The sequence below is a fragment of the Oncorhynchus nerka genome, linkage group LG13 (genome assembly GCF_034236695.1).
Source record: "Oncorhynchus nerka isolate Pitt River linkage group LG13, Oner_Uvic_2.0, whole genome shotgun sequence".
Taxonomy (NCBI): Eukaryota; Metazoa; Chordata; class Actinopteri; order Salmoniformes; family Salmonidae; genus Oncorhynchus; species Oncorhynchus nerka.
In genome coordinates this window covers 51558647-51578117 of record NC_088408.1, presented here as the reverse complement: position 1 = coordinate 51578117, position 19471 = coordinate 51558647, and the positions used below count along the sequence as shown (strand labels likewise).

General features: G+C 42.2%; 2 protein-coding genes across 3 annotated transcripts in view; both read right to left on the bottom strand.

Moving 5' to 3' along the window:
• Positions 1-9606, bottom strand: part of LOC115139665 (synaptotagmin-like protein 3) — a 28196-nt gene extending 18590 nt beyond the window's left edge. The window contains exons 1-4 of the mRNA XM_029677293.2: positions 8836-9606; positions 2131-2703; positions 1620-1835; positions 1241-1308 (exon numbers count right to left, since the gene is read on the bottom strand). Coding sequence (XP_029533153.1) covers positions 1241-1308; positions 1620-1835; positions 2131-2228 — 382 coding nt within the window. The 5' untranslated portion in view covers positions 2229-2703; positions 8836-9606. The remainder of the gene's footprint in view (positions 1-1240; positions 1309-1619; positions 1836-2130; positions 2704-8835) is intronic.
• Positions 9607-9693: 87 nt separating this feature from the next.
• LOC115139663 (ectonucleotide pyrophosphatase/phosphodiesterase family member 1-like) overlaps positions 9694-19471 on the bottom strand; it is a 66222-nt gene continuing 56444 nt past the window's right edge. For both annotated transcript variants that reach the window (XM_029677287.2, XM_029677289.2), the window contains exons 23-25: positions 11556-11688; positions 11232-11376; positions 9694-10659 (exon numbers count right to left, since the gene is read on the bottom strand). In XM_029677287.2, coding sequence (XP_029533147.2) covers positions 10507-10659; positions 11232-11376; positions 11556-11688 — 431 coding nt within the window. In that variant the 3' untranslated portion in view covers positions 9694-10506. The remainder of the gene's footprint in view (positions 10660-11231; positions 11377-11555; positions 11689-19471) is intronic.

The window sequence follows — 19471 nt, the reverse complement described above, 5'->3', positions numbered from 1 at the left end:
GCTTTGCCACATTTTTAAAAATGTATTACTTTAGTGCCTTCTTGCAAACAGGATGCATGCTTTGGAATATGTTTTATTCTGTACAGGCTTCCTTCTTTTCACTCTGTCAATTAGGTTAGTAATGTGGAAACTACAGTGTTGTTGATCCATCCTAAATTTCCTCCCATCACAGTCATTCAACTCTATAACTGTTTTAAAGTCACCATGCCTCATGCTGAAATCCCTGAGCGGTTTCCTTTGTAGTGACTGGGTGTATTGAGACACCATCCAAAGAGTAATTAAAAATTCTTCATGCTCAAAGGGATATTCTATGTCTGTTTTTCTATTTGTACCCATCTACTAATAGGTGCCCTTCTTTGCATTGGAAAACTCCCTGACCTTTGTGGTTGAAACTGTGTTTGAAATTCACTGCTCGACTAAGGGACCTAACAAATAATTGTATGTGTGGGGTACAGAGATGAGGTAGTCATTCAAAAAAATCATGTAATACACTATTGTTGCACACCGAGTGAGTCCATTCAACTTATTATGTGACTTTTAAGCACTTTTTTCATAAATTTGTACAAATTCAGAAAAACATCATTTGTCGTAGCTGAATCAGAATTAGTTAGGTAACATTGATAAATAAGATGTTTTATCTACTTTCATAAATATGCTTATGTGGGAAAAGTCACTTGGGGCCCAGAGAGGAGAGAGGTCAGGCTTGTCTTTTATATGTCTGGTAATATGCAGAATATCAGAAAGGGAGAAGTCAGAATTGAACAAACTCTCCTCATTTAGTAAAACAGGAAATTACCACGACAAATTCCTCTTTGACTTTATGGGGTAGGCCAGTGACAAAAAAAAAAACGCAATTTAATACATTTTAAATTCAGGCTGTAACACAACACAATGTGGAAAAAGTCTAAGGGTGTGAATACTTTCCGAAGGCACTGTATGTTGCATATGTCTAGAAACAGCACTGAGTACACGCACAATTTAATATTGCTGTTATGGACTTTCTCCCACTCTCCCAGGCAATGTCGTAGCAGAGAAGCAACAATGCATTATTTAGTCAAAGTCAGCTGATGTAGAAGATCACCAAGCAAACAACTGAAAATATATATTCCTGTATGAGGTATTATTTAACAAGTATTGTATAGCTGTATTTTTTTTAAATATATAAGGCATATTATTTACAAGTGAATTATGCATATTAATTAGGAGTGAGTGGGGCACGTGAGGAGCATAGGAAACAAACCTGCATCAGGTGGAAATTTCTTGGCCCTCTCTTCTACAAACCACTCCCCAGACCTGAACTTCACCTCTCTGAGAAGTGGATTTTAGATTAATTAATCTTTGTTTAGACTACAAAGGAAATACTGTACCTTTTGTCAGTTAATTCTCTTAATAAGTTAAAACGCCTTAATCATTGATAAGGATTAGAGGATTACAACAATAAAAATGTTAGTCAATATCACAGTCAACCACGGTTATAGTGCTGACTTCTATGTTATGGCACTGGCACGACAGTGTATGTTATTGCACTAACATAAAGGTATATGTTATAGTAACAACATAAAAGTATATGTTACGGCGCTGACAGGACATCTATGTTATGGCATTGACATGCGTCCTACCTGTAGGCGTGGCAGACGGTGCACTTCCAGTCCAGCATGGACACGCCCACGCGGCACTTGTTGCAGATGCGGTGACTGCAGCCTCGGCACACAGCGCCCGAGTTCCAGAACTTGCCCAGTGGCCTCTGACAACGGGCGCACGTCCTCTCGCTGTATTGCCGGGCAAAACTCTTTGCACCTTTCCTCCGGATGTCCTGTAGTTCTATCTTCAGCCTCCTGTAAAAGCAGATGGTGGCAGGTGGAGTTACAGTAGCGACGGCAGTGCTTTAACAACTGTACTTACAGTCCTCTTTACATCCGTATTTTCTGTACATTGTTGAAGTAGCTGCTTCGCTGCATTCATTCAGATTGACTGCCTCATAATTTCTAATAAACCATAAAACAAGGGGCATCACTGTTATTGTCACAGTCTCCACAGATCCTGAAAACCCCTCAAAGAGGAGTTGTTGTACAGTGTTCATGCAGTAAATGTGAAACACTTGGCTTAAGCAATGTGAATAATATTGTTTACCTGATCCTGTCCTCCTCCGTGCTGCGCAGAAGTCTGTCCCTCTGAAGAACCTCTAGAACCTTCTCTCGTTCCAGAGCCTTGAGCAGACTCAGATCCATCTTGAAAAATGGGTCTCTTTCTCTCTCTCACTTCCACTCTGTACTCTTCTTCTTTTTCTTCTTCTCTCGTCCACACTCTACCTCTCCAGTCTCTCCTTCTCTGTCCTCCCTTTGTTCCACCTTCTGTTTCTTTCTATTAGGTACCGGATGCTTCTACAAGCTGGACAAAGTATTCACTTGTTACTAGACTCAGGGCAGAATGAAGGTCATGTTCATTTCGCTGCACAGTCAAAGACATCCCATCTTCCGTCACGATATTCACAGAAGCTCTCTCCGCTTCGCATCACAGACCTCAATATGGATTGGTCCTCAATGTTTCTGCTCCGGTGACCCGGCCAACCTCTTACGTGCTGCTCTCTAGCCCCTCCATAGTGTTGCACCCATCTAAAGAGTGACAGACAGGGAGCGTAAGCTTTGACCTATAGTTGCAGGGATCCTCTTCTCAAAGTCCGATGACTGATGTACACTTTGCTCACTAGGACAAGAAAAGAGCAACCAGTCAGTCAGTCATTGTAGTCCTCCCAATAACGGCCCACTCACTAAGGCAGAACAATGAAATACCAACAAATACAATGTCATATGATATACTTTAGAATTAGATGCTGTGCATAGAAAGTGCTACAGTATCAGACTCATTTGATAACCAATTGAACGTATCTCGCCCTTCCTCCCGACTCCTGTCCATTCATTTCCTCCTACGACGTCAAAGTCACAGTGCTTTGCTCAGAATAGTAAATCACATTTGGTCCGGCCACAGGGCCCAGAACGCTCCTCTCACAGCAAGCTGCCTACCGCTGTTACAGTACTGTAGCAATGCTTCATTGAAGGCAGCCCAAAGCAGGACCACACACACACACACACTCACACACGTCAACCAAATGCCAACCGCTGCATTATTAATGACCGATGCATCTATTTTATTTTCTCAGAGCGAGTATATTTTTGTTTGGAAGTGGGGATGTGAAGTATGGAGAGAAAGGGGGAAAGAGCTTATCAGTGACTGGATGCCACCCTGTGTTGGTAGATAAAGGTCTGTCTCTGCCATTTTCCAGGGCAGCAGAGGGCCACTCTAAACAACGTGTCAAATGTGATTAGGGCCCAAAGGGGAAGCAGCAGTGTCTTTATGTCCCAAATGGCACCCTATTCCCTGCATTGTTCACTTGTTCACAGAGCCATATGGGCCCTATTCAAAATAAGTGCACTGTATAGGGAATAGGGTTCCATTTGGGAAGCTTTATCCTTATGTCTCAGAGAGGGAGTGAACAGGAGACTGACTAGTTATCAATCGTATATGCTTTTAAAGGCAGGCTGCACTTTGTCCATCAGTGGTCAAATAGGCCTTTAAAGTCTGTAGCAGAGAGTGTGTAACAAACCAGTAGCAGCTTTGTTTTCTTCTATCAAATCATGTTTAATGATTGAGCATTATTTAAATGTTTCAAGACAATTTATTTGAATTTTTTACCTTTATTTAACTAGGCAAGTCAGTTAAGAATAAATTCTTATTTTCAATGACGGCCTAGAAACAGTGGGTTAACTGCCTGTTTAGGGGCAGAACGACAGATTTGTACCTTGTCAGCTCGGGGATTTGAACAATCCAAAGTTAAATCTAGAATTGGCTTCCTATTTCGCAACAAAACATCCTTCACTCATGCTGCCAAACATACCCGTGTAAAACTGACCATCCTACCAATCCTCATCATTTACAAAATAGCCTCCAATACCCTACTCAACAAATTGGATGCAGTCTATCACAGTGCAATCCGTTTTGTCACCAAAGCCCCTTATACTACCCACCATTGCGACCTGTACGCTCTCGTTGGCTGGCCCTCGCTTCATACTCGTCGCCAAACCCACTGGCTCCATGTCATCTACAAGACCCTGCTAGGTAAAGTCCCCCTTATCTCAGCTCGCTGGTCACCATAGCATCTCCCACCTGTAGCACACGCTCCAGCAGATACAGTGCCTTGCGAAAGTATTCGGCCCCCTTGAACTTTGCGACCTTTTGCCACATTTCAGGCTTCAAACATAAAGATATATAAAACTGTATTTTTTTGTGAAGAATCAACAACAAGTGGGACACAATCATGAAGTGGAACGACATTTATTGGATATTTCAAACTTTTTTAACAAATCAAAAACTGAAAAATTGGGTGTGCAAAATTATTGAATTAATTTAGCTCCTTTGCACCCCATTATTTTTATTTCTACTTTGCACATTCTTCCATTGCAAATCTACCATTCCAGTGTTTTACTTGCTATATTGTATTTACTTTGCCACCATGGCCTTTTTTTGCCTTCTTTTGCCTTTACCTCCCTTATCTCGCCTCATTTGCTCACATCGTATATAGACTTGTTTCTACTGTATTATTGACTGTATGTTTGTTTTACTCCATGTGTAACTCTGTGTCGTTGTATGTGTTGAACTGCTTTGCTTTATCTTGGCCAGGTCACAATTGTAAATGAGAACTTGTTCTCAACTTGCCTACCTGGTTAAATAAAGGTGGAAAAAAAATAGTTGGAACAATGACCCTTCGCCCAGTCTGAGGCCCTGAGCACTGTTGAGCAGGTTTTCATCAAGGATCATGATGTACTTTGCTCCGTTCATCTTTCCCTCGATCCTGACTAGTCTCCCAGTCCATGCCGCTGAAAAACCTCCCAACAGCATGATGCTGCCACCACCATCCTTCAACTGTAGGGATGGTATTGGCCAGGTGATGAGCCGTGCCGGGTTTCCTCCAGACGTTACACATAGCATTCAGGCCAAAGAGTTCAATCTTGGTTTCATCAGACCTTGTTTCTATCATCTAAAAGACCTCTAGGTGCCTTTTGACAAACTCCAAGAGGGCTGTCATGTGCCTTTTACTAAGGAGTAGCCTCCGTCTGGCCACTCTACCATAAAGGAACTGATTGGTGGAGTGCTGCAGAGATGGTTGTCCTTCTGGAAGGTTTTCCCATCTCCACAGAGGTACTCTGGAGCTCTGTCAGAGTGACCATTGGGTTCTTGGTCACCACCCTGACCAAGGCCCTTCTCCCCTGATTGCTCAGTTTGGCCGGGTGACCAGCTCTAGATGATTCCATTTAAGAAATGATTCCATTTAAGAATGATGGAGGCCACTGTGCTCTTGGGGACCTTCAATGCTGTAGAAATGTGTTGGTACCCTTCCCCAGATCTGTGCGGCCAATTCTTCCGACCGCATGGCTTTGATTTTGCTCTGACATGCACTGGTGTGTGCCTTTCCAAATCATGTCCAATCAATTGAATATGCCACAGGTGGACTCCAATCAAGTTGTAGCAGCATATAAAGGATGATTAATGGAACAGGATACACCAGAGCTCAATTTCGAGTCTCATAGCAGAAGTTCTGAATAGTTATGTAAATAAGGTATTTCTGTTTTTTAATACATTTGCAAACATTTCAAAACACTTGTTTTCACTTTGTCATTATGGGGTATTGTGCGTAGATTGATGAGGGAAAAGTTATATAATCCATTTTAGAATAAGGCTGTAAAGTAACAAAATGTGGAAAAAGTGAAGGGGTCTGAAATGCACTTTCTGAATGCACTATATATAACTATATATAACTACATACACCTTAGCCAAATACATCCAAATTCAGTTTTTCACAATTCCTGACATTTAATCCTAAGAAAAATTCCCTGTCTTAGGTCAGTTAGGATCACCACTTTATTTAAAAAATATGAAATGCTAAAGATAGATTTTATTTCTTTCATCACATTCCCAGTGGGTCAGAAGTTTACATACACTCAATTAGTATTTGGTAGCATTGCTTTTAAATTGTTTAACTCAGGTCAAACGTTTTTTGTAGCCTTCCACAAGCTTCCTACAATAAGTTGGGTGATTTTTGGCCCATTCCTCGTGACAGAGCTGGTGTAACTGAATCAGGTTTGTTGGCCTCCTTGCTCACACATGCTTTTCCAGTTTTGCCCACACATTTTCTACGGGATTGAGGTCAGAGCTTTGTGATGGCCACTCCAATACCTTGACTTTGTTGTCCTTTAAGCCATTTTGCCACAAATTTGTAGAATAATAGTGAAGAAATCAAAACTTTGAAATAACACATATGGAATCGTGCAGTTACCAAAAGAGTGTTAAACAAATTTGAGATTTTTTTTTATTCTTCAAAGTAGCCACCATTTGCCTTGACAGTTTTGCACACTCTTGGCATTCTCTTAATAATATCATCGTTGTATCTCAGAATCATTGTAATGTGGTTAACCTTAAAAGTCTAAATGAAAATGGTTCAAATCTAAAAGATACAATTCAACCAGGGAGTGCCTTTAGATCATGGGAAAAGGCCGTACTTGCCAGTTGCTCTTGAATCATTCCCACGGTGAATGGCTATGCCTGCTACGCTATGAAACCACACACTCTTGCAGAGACTTTGATATCACTGCTGCAATTGATATGGTTAAAACCAGGGGCACAACTTTCACTGGGGACATGGGCCCCCCACACATTCTGAAATTGCATTTTTGTCCCCCCCAATTGTATCATTGGAATGTGATACAAAACGAGGCAACGGTGTAGTTTAGGACCATGCGGACGTCTCCGAGCGGTCGGGTAGGCTGTTTGAAGTGTTTATGTTATGTTGTTGTTTTGAAAGGTCATCCAACTCAGAATTCCAATTCGGGAACTCTGGCCTGTTTCTAGAGCTCTGCCTTTCCGACCTAAAGATCACTAAAAGCCATGATTTGACCTCATATTTCTCAGAATTCCCAATTGTCTTGAAAGCAACATCAAACTCATGGTAGGCTACACTTCGCCAGCTCATATCTGTGTGAAGCTGGATTCTGTGCTCTTGTCTACATTAAAACTAAATATCGATCCAAGGCCGGATGTGACTGCAGAGATACGCTGTCGACCACGTCCCCTAACTTTGTGAAGTTCTGACTTGACATGCATCAAGCACACCCACCATCTCATTGGTGGTGGTAAGAGACATTATGTCAGACTCATTTGCAATTGACTGTCATAGCCCCACAATAAACGTATGTGATGCTGAGTTGAGAAGACGATCAGAAGTACTGTTAGAATGTTTTCAATTGACCGCCATAGACACAAGTAAAAAAGTAAACTGTCTGTTAATTACATACTTTTTCACATGGTCGGGGAGGCAATAATTTTCTGATTTCAAAATGGGGTCGAGGGCAAAGAAAACTTGGGAGCCCCTGCTTTAGTCTGACTTCAATGCCATTGGCAGTGCTAAATTTGAATGGCAAATGTCAGTCAGTTTCTGACTTACATGTCAACTGTCATGGTGAAATGCACTCATTTCATGAATACAAGCACAAGTTAGACCACCATGATTCAGCTTAAGTGTGGTTAAACAGGGATGATGACTTCCCAGAAGTGACAGTGACCCGATCGCATACCACCACAGTAGTGACAGTAAGGGTACAACTGACTCTGTGTGTGTCTGTCTGTCTGTCTGTCTGTCTGTCTGCTGTGAGAACTGCACTAAACTCACATGGGGCCCTCTGACACATTTCCCTAGCAGATAGATGTTTCCTGGAAGCCCTGAGTTAGCTTGCTACTAACCAATACAGGCACCACTCAACTCTGCCAAAGAGATGTACATAGCAACAGAGGACTCCACCCTTTCTGCATATTCACAGATCATCACAGATACCAAATAAAGATCCTCGGAATAGGTTGCATTTCTCACCCAGGGTTGGGGGAAATTCCTTTTCAATTTACTAATTTCCCACTGGGGAAATGGAATTGACCCCAACACTGTTCCTCACACAAGAGGAGCTCCTAGCGCAGTATAGTCTGTCTCTGTCTGACCCTTAGTTAACCATTGCCTCATCACCATTGAAAGCTCTTTGATCTCAAAGTCTGTACCTATTGTCTGGTCACACAATCCAAACACAGAGGTTTGTGACTGTGTTGTGACTGTTTGACCTGTCTGGTCAGCTGAGGCAGTTCTGGTCAGCTTTCCGCTGCAGCGTCCTTTGTGAGCTTCGCAGATAACCCCCATATTTCCACATACATTTACAATGATAACATTCACTCAACACTCATACAGAACTATGGCCATTGATCTCTGTGTACGCTAGAAAATGGAAACATCTGATACCTAATAGTAACCTACCATTCAATAAAATAGTCAATCCTTTCCCCCATTGAAATTATTGATCGCTAGCATGCTTAAAGTGTTTAGTAGGACAATGGAGATATTTAATGGTGTGACTTTGACAACACAAAGTGATATCACATTTAACAAGCACAATAGAAATCTATGCATTGCTTTGCACCAGATTGAGAATAAAATTAAATGTCAAACAATGCTCACAGCCAGTAAGACAAATCCTTGCCCTTTAAGATACTGTAGGTCATGTACCTCTTTAGCGTACTACTACACATTACAGTAACAAAATACACAGGAATGACAGTCAATCAATAGGCCTAAACTGTGGATGCCACTGGAAGGATTGACTCCTAATCATCACACAGCAAAGTTTAAGCAGATTACCAAGCTGAGGAGTTCACCTCAAGGAATACGCTAGTTTCTTTATTTTATCCATAAAATTATAATCGAACAATAATAATAATCTAACAATGAAAATCAATGGTGGCACTTACTGAAGAACAGTTACCAGCTGCATGAACCGTGTCCTCCTAAAACAGCATCTCCCCCAGAAAGTGAGTCAGATGAAGACAGGGTCTTACCTCAGTGCAGCGTTGTCTTTATGAGTGGTCACCCTGAGAGAGACAGATTCTTATGAAGAGGCAATCAAGGCAACAGTGGAAAAAAAACGTCACTTTCTGCTTCCTTCCTTCCTGCTGTCACACAACTGCAGCCTTACAGAGCTGAATTCGTTTTTTTTTTTTAAGTGGACGAGTGTGCAATTTCTTCTTTCTTTTATTTCCTTTGAGTGCCAGTTTGAGTGTAGCAGTGGCAGACATGTTTGTCAAATGACCCAGTGCTGTTGGAATCCCATTGTGAGATGTTTTGTTGTCTTGCTGTGTAAAATGACACTGAGTCTCCAAGGTCATTCCTGCCCATTCGTTGTAGGGAACTGTGTACCACTGTCATTCCCGGCAGGTGTGTGAGAAATTCAATCTTCGTTGCCACTTAATTGGACAATAAGGGAGGTGTTAACCTAAGTTAACCCATGTCACAGTGCCCTTGACTTGTCAGTTGCTTGTGGTGGATGAATTAGTAGACACACTTCTGAAAAAGTGGTTGAAATCTTCCAATTCTGAATGTCAGTAGAAGACCAACTAACAGTAAGAGATTTTCCCTGTGACAGTGTTGCCCCCGAATGGAATGTTCGTTAACAACATTGGATTTTATGTACTGTATCTAGATGTTTTATTGTGTATGTATTTTTTAGAGTCATGCTTATTTTGGTAATACTTTCAGTTTCTGTCATGACACAAAGCACATGCATATACTGTACAAGCACATACAAACACAAACACATTGGAAAACACTAGTTCTATCAATAATTTAATCCCAGTTGCCGACAAACTTCACTTTACATTTACAGTTACAGAGCAATAAAAAACATCAATATTAACAAAAACTATAATCAAGTCAAACATACAATGACAACATTTGGCAAGTGCGAGCATAAACATTTTCTGTTGTTTGTTCTCGTAGAACAAACACTTTTTCTTTTCACTAAATTCTCATTTTGGCTTAAATGCCATGTCTTTCAGCCAACTCCCCAAATCACACCTCAAGAGTAAAAAAATTATGGCAGTGTGTCAGTCCTTCTGCAAATGGCCGATACTAACGTTTCCATTCCAGATTGTCCGAGATTTCCTGAAAATGTCCCAGCTATTATAATCACTTTGTCATATAAAATCCTATGGCATGAAAAACTGTTTTCGAAGACTATTCCCCTCTCTTTTCCCTGGGATGAACAAGTGGCGTTTGGGATTCAGCAGAGCAGTACATTACTTTTTGGTACAATGTTCTGGTAAAGTCTAAACTGACAAAGGTCTATTATATTAGACTCATAACATGGCATCTTTCTTTTTCCACACAAAGTCTTTATGTATGTTTAATGTTGCTAGTTTTAGGGATTGAAGGCCAAATGTCTTTCAGGCGGTTTCTGACTTAAACAGAACTCTTTACTCCTTTTTATGCACTTAAATATAAGGATTACACCTTTTTGTTTCATGGGATCCAGACCTACACATTTAGCCCAAAATGTTTTACCTTCAAACTTGTGTAATAAGGACCAATACTAAAATGATAGTACCAATAGTACAAAAACCCTCCTGACGTGACTTCGTGGGATCTTAGAAAGTCTGTAAAAATGTCTTGAGCTGTAGTGTTTCCTCCACTGATATCCTGTCGTGGTAGAAGCTGAGTCCAGTAAGGAGCTCTACGTCTCGGACCCGGGAAGCGTGGAACTCGGCCCACTTCTGAACCCACTGGAAGTCTGAGCCATTCTGAGGAGACAGGGAGAGGAGGGCTTATTCACTGTAATAATATTCATAGATTATAAGCATCTTTGCAAACATTCCCTCTCGAACTCTCAAATACACATATACTTTCAAATACCTTAATTGAGGTGCACATGTTTAAGTTCGGAATATGCACTTCTGGGACTATTTCATTGGTTGCATTGTACAGGACAAACTAAATCAAGTGGTATTTAAAAGTATTTTAAATTTGCAACTGCTGTGAAATGGCTAGCTAGTTAGCGGTGCGCACTAGTAGCATTTCAATCGATGAGTCATTCGCTCAGACCGTGAAGTAGTCATTTCCCTTGCTCTGCAACGACCGCTGCTTTTTTAGCGCTATAGTTAACGATGCTTCATGAGAGGCAGTTTTCAATGTGTTCAGAGGGTCCCTGGTTCAAGCCCAGATTGGGGCGACGAGAGAGATGGAAGCAACACTGTTAAACATACAGCATCTATTTGACCCGGTTCTAATCACATTAGATTTTCTCAAAAGGATTCCAGGTGACCCTATAAGAAACAATAAGAGGACAGCTAGACAGACAGCCGATGTGACTCACAGCACAGGTCTCAGTGTGGTCAGGTCTATGGGGGAGGATGAAGGATGTGGTCTCCAGACGACCCTGGCAGTCAGCAGGGAAGAAGGACGAGTTCCTACAGCTGGTCAGGATCACATAGAAGTGAGTGGGGATGGGAGCCTCGTGTCTGCAGGATAGAGAGAGATACAATTAGAGAGGCGAATAGGCCATGGTCAATACTGTGTTATAGCATTGTATCCCCTGCTAAATGAGTTAAATGTCAATCTGAAATAAATACATGTAATAGATTACTGAGAATTTTTTTAAACACACCCACAAAGAAACTCATTGTTGATGACCACTTACAGTGTGATAACTTTGGGAGCATCAAAGTGTCCATCGTAGTGCTGGTCAAAGATAGGTCCACTGACAACATTGACCCCATTCAGCTGCTGGGAATATTTCACCAGGAGGACATCATGGAAGTACATCCAAACATCTGAAAATATATTATCATATTTGTGAAGGCATGGATTTTACAACCCATATCTGACTGTCTAAGTAACTCAGTTAAGTATCCAGGGCCTGTTTTCAAAAAACGTCTTAGAGTAGGAGTGCTGATCTAGAATAGGTTTTCCCTTTTAGATCATAATGAATGTGAAGAAATGGACAGGGGGAACAGCACTCCAACTCTGAGACACTACAGGTTTGCATTTTCATTGTTCTGGAGGCAGCTCTGTAGTGGTCACTAGAGCCACAAAGTCATAAAATCTATCCTCACTGCTAACCCTAATCTTAAATTAAGACCAAAAAGCATATTTTTGTTTTCATTCATTTTTACAATAGCCAATTTTGGGGAAATCGCTCAGTTTTGCCTCCAGACAAAATACTTTTTACAATAAAAGTTAATCTGCATACAATCCCAGATCTGTGTCGACTTCCACCATCTGCCACCAGAGAGCAGTGTCTGTAAAGTTATCAACAGAATGCCTCTTCTTGGATGCCAATTTATGGGGGAAATAAAGGTAATCACATATCATACTTCATAAACCACCTTTAATGATGGATTTGATTTCTCGGGTGTCCACGGGCATCAATAACACTCAACACAACCTCCAACACTCTCACTTTGATCACTATGGAATCCTGAGGGTGGCATCATATTAAACAATCCTAACCACTATGTGATTCAAACTCTACGGCTACGCCCCAAATGGCACACGATCCCCTTCATGGTGCACTACTTTTGACCAGAGCCCTATGGAAGTAGTGTACTATAAAAGGGAATATAGTGCCATTTTGAACGCAGCCTGTGGTAATCTCAATTTCACGTCAACCAGAAGCACACACTTTCCCCTCTATTAAGCAACACATTGGCGGTTTATGATTAATTCACCACAAGTTGTTACAGGAATGTAACGTCACAACAACTCAGGCACTCACATCGGCATTACATGCCAAGCACAGGGTACAAAAAGGAGTGGGATTTTGAACATAACCATCTGCCTTACCTTACAATAGCATAGCAAGAACGTCCTGTTGTCGAGCCAGCTACACAGCATGGTAATTGAAGAATACAACACTAAAGAGAGTTGAGGGAATGGGCTGGGTTTTTATCGTGACCCCTATCTGGTAAATAGTGTTGAAGCACCCTACTGCACTACTGTCCTCTAAACACAATGTAACAGAGATCCTATGTCTACTGAATCAATGGCTCACTATGACCACGGTCAGATTACAATCTGAATTCACTGGGAAGCGTTTACGTAGAGACCAATCTGAGAACTCAATTGGGCTAGAAATAAGCCTCAAACACTGATCCTAAATCTACGGCTTGTTGGTAAGATTTAAAAGGTACAATTTGCCTTATTTTAGCGCCCCCAAAACGTAATACTTCCAGGTCAACTGTAATATGAATACCATTGTAAAGCACAATTTCTCCCCTTTCCAGCAAAATCTATGACAAGACATTCATGCTGCCCGTCTCTGCATGATTGAAGGAGGCAATGAGCTCTGTCAGGTCTTTTTAAAAACAAGCAAAACTTTCCGTGTCACGAGAAATCTACTGCGTGATACGGAAAGGGGAGATAAATTGGACAGATCGGGTGAAAAAAGCTGTTTCCCCCGCACAGTTTATCACCTCTAAAATGTAAATAAAACACTATAAAGAGTTTATATAATGTGTCAATCCATACATATTTGAAGGTTTGTATCAAATTTGAAATGGGGTTTTTAGGGCGGCACTAAAGTTATCTTCAGAAGTAAACAGTGGCTGTCACGGCTTTTGAGAGTCATGATGGCTTGCAGTGATGATGCAAAAAATGAATGCATTCAGTTCAGTGGAGGCTCCCCAGAGGAGGAAGGGGAGGATCATCCTCCTCAGTGAAATTTAATTTAAAAAAAATAGTGAAACATTAAAAAAAGTGATCCTTTTTAGATAAAACTATACTAAATATATTAAAACGACCCTGGGTTTATAAGCGTGGAAATCTACTCTGCCGCATGAGCATGCTTTTGCGGCACAGGCGATAGCACGCCGGACCTCGGGCTCGAAGGTCGAGGGTTCGAGACCGGCTTCTTGTGGTTTCATTACAATATTCCTAGGTCACCAAATAATTGGTTAAAATAATTGGTTAAAACTTCAACAGCACTGTCTGGGCTATCACCATAGTGTAGCCGGAGGACAGCTTGCTTCCATCCTCCTCGGGCTATGTTGATTTCAATACAAAAACTAGGAGGCTGGTAGACATGCATGGTAATTATGACCACTTTCGGGGGATGTCCTCCAACCAATCAAAGCTTTTGCAGTATGAACTGACATGTCCATCCAATCATAGATGTAGGATCAAATAATTAACCTATTGTATTGGGATTGTGACACAGAGCATCATGGGGGTTCTATGTGTTAAGAACCCCTTTCATTATCTGGGGTACACAGAAAAGTGCAAATTAAAAGCAAGGGTAGACCTTTGCCTGAGATCAGTTTCATGAAGAAGGATGAAAAGGTGAGGGTGTTCAATACCAACTGGTATCAATACCAACTGGTATCAATACCAACTGGTATCAAGTGTATAGCTGGTTAACAGAGAGCCTATCATCAAGTTGCCTGTATTGCACATTAAGATTCTTTACATGCTGAACATCTACTCTGGGATGTTGAAAACAATTCCAAATGATAGCTTCCATCGCATCATCCATTTAAAAAAAAAGTTAGATTAAAGAGAGAGGTTGACGCAGGATTTTTTTCCCGCGTGCGCTCAAGTAGGCGTTTGCACTTTCCTCCGGTATTTATTTTGAAGATGATGACACATAATAATTTCGGACAGACACAAGCAAAAACTCATGACAAATGTTGCAGCAGCCTAGGCTATAACTAAACATTAGAAATCTGACATGCTGTATGGAATGAAAACGAGACAACTTTCCTGTGTGATCAACTGTAGACTACTAATAAGAGCAGCTGCATACAGCCAATGCGCCCAGTCCGTCTGGTCAGGGTAACTAATTGGTCATTTATAGTTAATTTGTGTGTCAGGAAAAAATGTGAATGTGATCAAATGTTGATAATATTCCAAATTGGGTTGGCTAGGCTGCCTATACGATTTTAAGCCAAAATTAATCAATCAACATAATTGTGACGACAGATGTGTGTAAATGTTTTATAAGGCCTACAGTTGCATAAAACTAAATGCATGCTCTTCAACCGAGCCACTGGCTCCATGTCATCTACAAGACCCTGCTAGGTAAAGTCCCCCCTTATCTCAGCTCGCTGGTCACCATAGCATCTCCCACCTGTAGCACACGCTCCAGCAGGTATATCTCTCTAGTCACCCCCAAAACCAATTCTTTCTTTGGCTGCCTCTCCTTCCAGTTCTCTGCTGCCAATGACTGGAACGAACTACAAAAATCTCTGAAACTGGAAACACTTATCTCCCTCACTAGCTTTAAGCACCAACTGTCAGAGCAGCTCACAGATTACTGCACCTGTACATAGCCCACCTATAATTTAGCCCAAACAACTACCTCTTTCCCAACTGTATTTTATTTATTTATTTATTTTGCTCCTTTGCACCCCATTATTTTTATTTCTACTTTGCACATTCTTCCATTGCAAAACTACCATTCCAGTGTTTTACTTGCTATATTGTATTTACTTTGCCACCATGGCCTTTTTTGCCTTTACCTCCCTTCTCACCTCATTTGCTCACATTGTATATAGACTTGTTTATACTGTATTATTGACTGTATGTTTGTTTTACTCCATATGTAACTCTGTGTCGTTGCATCTGTCGAACTGCTTTGCTTTATCTTGGCCAGGTCGCAATTGTAAATGAGAACTTGTTCTCAACTTGCCTACCTGGTTAAATAAAGGTGAAATAAAAAATAAAAATAAATAGTCCAGAATGATGCAAACATGCATAACGCAAGCTCAGCCCTGTGAGTTCTATTGTCTATCAGTTGTTGTCTGGGTAGAGGAAATCCCCCTCCTGATCTAGTCTAAATATAATTTATAAGAACAAATATAAGGTAGCTGCAGTTTGAATGGATTCATCACCCCCTGTGCCAGGAGTTTTTTTCAGGATTTTCTGATGTGTTTTCTTGCTTGATCATGTGATATGCAATTATATAGATATGGTTAAAGTGACTATGCATATATGATGAACAGAGAGTAGCAGTAGCGTAAAAGAGGGGTTGGCGGAACACAATGCAGATAGCCCGGTTAGCCAATGTGCAGGAGCACTGGTTGGTCGGCCCAATTGAGCTAGTATGTACATGATAAGGGAAAACTCCAGGCCCCAGGAGGTAAACATTTCCCCAACCGCTCTTTGACCTATGGTGCCACCAGTCTGCTTGCAGTTGACAGTTCTTGTCAGGTATGTAGATGATCAGGGCTTTATTCAGGAATGTTTCTTGAGCTACTTTAATGTGTCAAGTGGGCGACATGTGCAGCCTCTGTTTGACCTTATGAACTTCATAAGTCCCCTCATGTTCCATGTTTAAGAGGTGATGACTACTCCACTCCCATTGTCAACTTTCTCTTGACATGAACTGAAGACAGGATGTCTCATATGCCCGCTCATCCACTGGCACATTTAATGTTTCCCCTCCACGCACTGTGAGTACCCCTATCAATTTTCTCTCATTACTGTACTGTACACAATCACATTATTACACATCAAAGATTTTACTCCTTGCTTGGACTAACTCATTCTTAGCTCTTTTGTCTAACTGTGTGGTGTCTTGTGTTATTGTTTTTTGTCTTCCCAGTAAAATTCAGTCCTGCACTGGTCAAGCCTCTGAACACCTCAACTCACACCTCATACCCTCCTTCAATCACTGCTGTGATCCCTTTCCAACACTGTAAGTATCCTTCTCATTCCCATTCCCCATAATGCTGTACTATAAATGTCTTTATTAAATGCTTCAGGTTAAAATACATTTGTCTTTGATTTTTGAAACACTTTGTGGTCTCCGTGGGTCTCCCATCCTCCTCAATTTGTCACGTCACCAGCCTCCACGGATTCAGTTGTACAATTGACTAGGTATCCCACCTTAACCTGTTCCTGTCCCTTTCTTGTTTTTAATCTGCGAGAGAAGTGCTACACCTGGTGGTGAGAGGCTGTACGACACAGAATGAGTTGCATTATGGGTGCTGTACGCTATGTCATGACACGTCACCATTTAACGTACAGCGTCAGAGGGGTCTGTTTTTTCAACTTTTCTCCAATACTATCGGGCTATTACCATGTCAATCAACGCTTGGATAGAAGCCTAGTTCACACCCCAGATTTTGATGCCAACACAGTTGCTACAGTCCCATTAGTTTTAATGCCGCGATTGCGCAAATTTGTACGGAATGGGGTTAGTCAACAGTACTGATTTATAGATTTTCTGATGTGTTTTCTTGCTTGATCATGTGATATGCAATTATATAGATATGGTTAAAGTGACTATGCATATATGATGAACAGAGAGTAGCGTAAGAGGGGTTGGTGGAACACAATACAGATAGCCCGGTTAGCCAATGTGCAGGGGCTCTGGTTGGTCGGCGATGCAGTGATGCACTGGGCCATACGCACTACCCTCTGTAGTGCCTTGCGGTCAGAGGCCGAGCAATTGCCGTACCAGGCAGTGATTTCCGGCGTATACAGACTTCCGGCGCCGACAGAGATGGCCGCCTCGTTTCGCATTCCTAGGAAACTATGCAGTTTTTTTTTTTTTTACATTGGTACCCCAGGTCATCTTAGGTTTCATTACATATATTCAGTAGTTCTTCCCGATTGTAAGAGCAACATCAACTCACCATCAGTACGACCAGGAATCGGACTTTTCCGAAGCGGATCCTGTGTTCTGCCTTTCACCCAGGACAACGGAAAGGACCCAGCCTGCGACCCAAAACAAAGACGTCGTAAAAGAGGGAAACGAAGCGGTCTTCTGGTCAGGCTCCGGAGACGGGCACATCGCGTACCACTCCCTAGCATACTTCTCGCCAATGTCCAGTCTCTTGACAACAAGGTTGATGAAATCCGAGCAAGGGTAGCATTCCAGAGGGACATCAGAGACTAACGTTCTTTGCTTCACGGAAACATGGCTCACTCGAGAGATGCTAATGGAATCGGTTCAGCCAGCTGGTTTCTTCACGCATCGCGCCGATAGAAACAAACATCTTTCTGGTAAGAAGAGGGGTGGGGGCGTATGCCTTATGGTTAACGAGACGTTGTGTGGTCACAACAACATACAGGAACTCAAGTCCTTCTGTTCACCGGATTTAGAATTCCTCACAATCAAATGTCGACCGCATTATCTACCAAGGGAATTCTCTTCGATTATAATCACAGCCGTATATATTCCCCCCCAAGCAGACACATCGATGGCTCTGAACAAACTTTATTTGACTCTTTGCAAACTGGAAACCACATATCCTGAGGCTGTATTCATTGTAGCTGGGGATTTTAACAAGGCTAATCTGAAAACAAGACTCCCTAAATTGTATCAGCATATCGATTGGCAACCAGGGCTGGTAAAACCTTGGATCATTGCTATTCTAAATTCCGCAACGCATATAAGGCCCTCCCCCGCCCTCCTTTCGGAAAAGCTGACCGCGACATTTTGTTGCTCCCTGCCTACAGACAGAAGTTAAAACAAGAAGCTCCCGCGCTCAGGTCTGTTCAACGCTGGTCCAACCAATCTGATTCCACGCTCCAAGACTACTTCCATCACGTGGACTGGGATATGTTCCGCACTGCGTCCAACAACAACATTGACGAATACGCTGATTCGGTGAGCGAGTTCATTAGAACGTGCATTGAATATGTCGTTCCCATAGCAACGATTAAAACATTCCCAAACCAGAAACCGTGGAATGATGGCAGCATTCGCGTGAAACTGAAAGCGCAAACCATTGCAAGGTGACCAGAAACATGACCGAATACAAACAGTGTAGCTATTCCCTCCGCAAGGCAATCAAACAAGCTAAGCGTCAGTATAGAGACAAAGTAGAGTCGCAATTCAACGGCTCACACACAAGAGGTATGTGGCAGGGTCTACAGTCAATCACAGATTACAAAAAGAAAACCAGCCCCGTCACGGACCAGGATGTCTTGCTCCCAGGCAGACTAAATAACTTTTTTGCCCGCTTTGAGGACAATACAGTGCCACTGACACGGCCCACAACCAAAACATGCAGACTCTCCTTCACTGCAGCCGACGTGAGTAAAACATTTAAACGTGTTAACCCTCGCAAGGCTGCAGGCCCAGACGGCATCCCCAGCCGCGCCCTCAGAGCATGCGCAGACCAGCTGGTTGGTGTGTTTACGGACATATTCAATCAATATGTGCAACTGGGTACTGGACTTCCTGACTGGCCACCCCCAGGTGGTGAGGGTAGGTAACAACATCTCCACCCCGCTGATCCTCAACACTGGGGCCCCACAAGGGTACGTTCTGAGCCCTCTCCTGTACTCCCTGTTCACCCACGACTGCGTGGCCATGCACGCCTCCAACTCAATCATCAAGTTTGCGGACGACACTACAGTGGTAGGCTTGATTACCAACAACGACGAGACGGCCTACAGGGAGGAGGTGAGGGCCCTCGGAGTGTGGTGTCAGGAAAATAACCTCACACTCAACGTCAACATAACAAAGGAGATGATTGTGGACTTCAGGAAACAGCAGAGGAAGCACCCCCCTATCCACATCGATGGGACAGTAGTGGAGAGGGTAGTATGTTTTATGTTCCTCGACGTACACATCACAGACAAACTGAATTGGTCCACCCACAC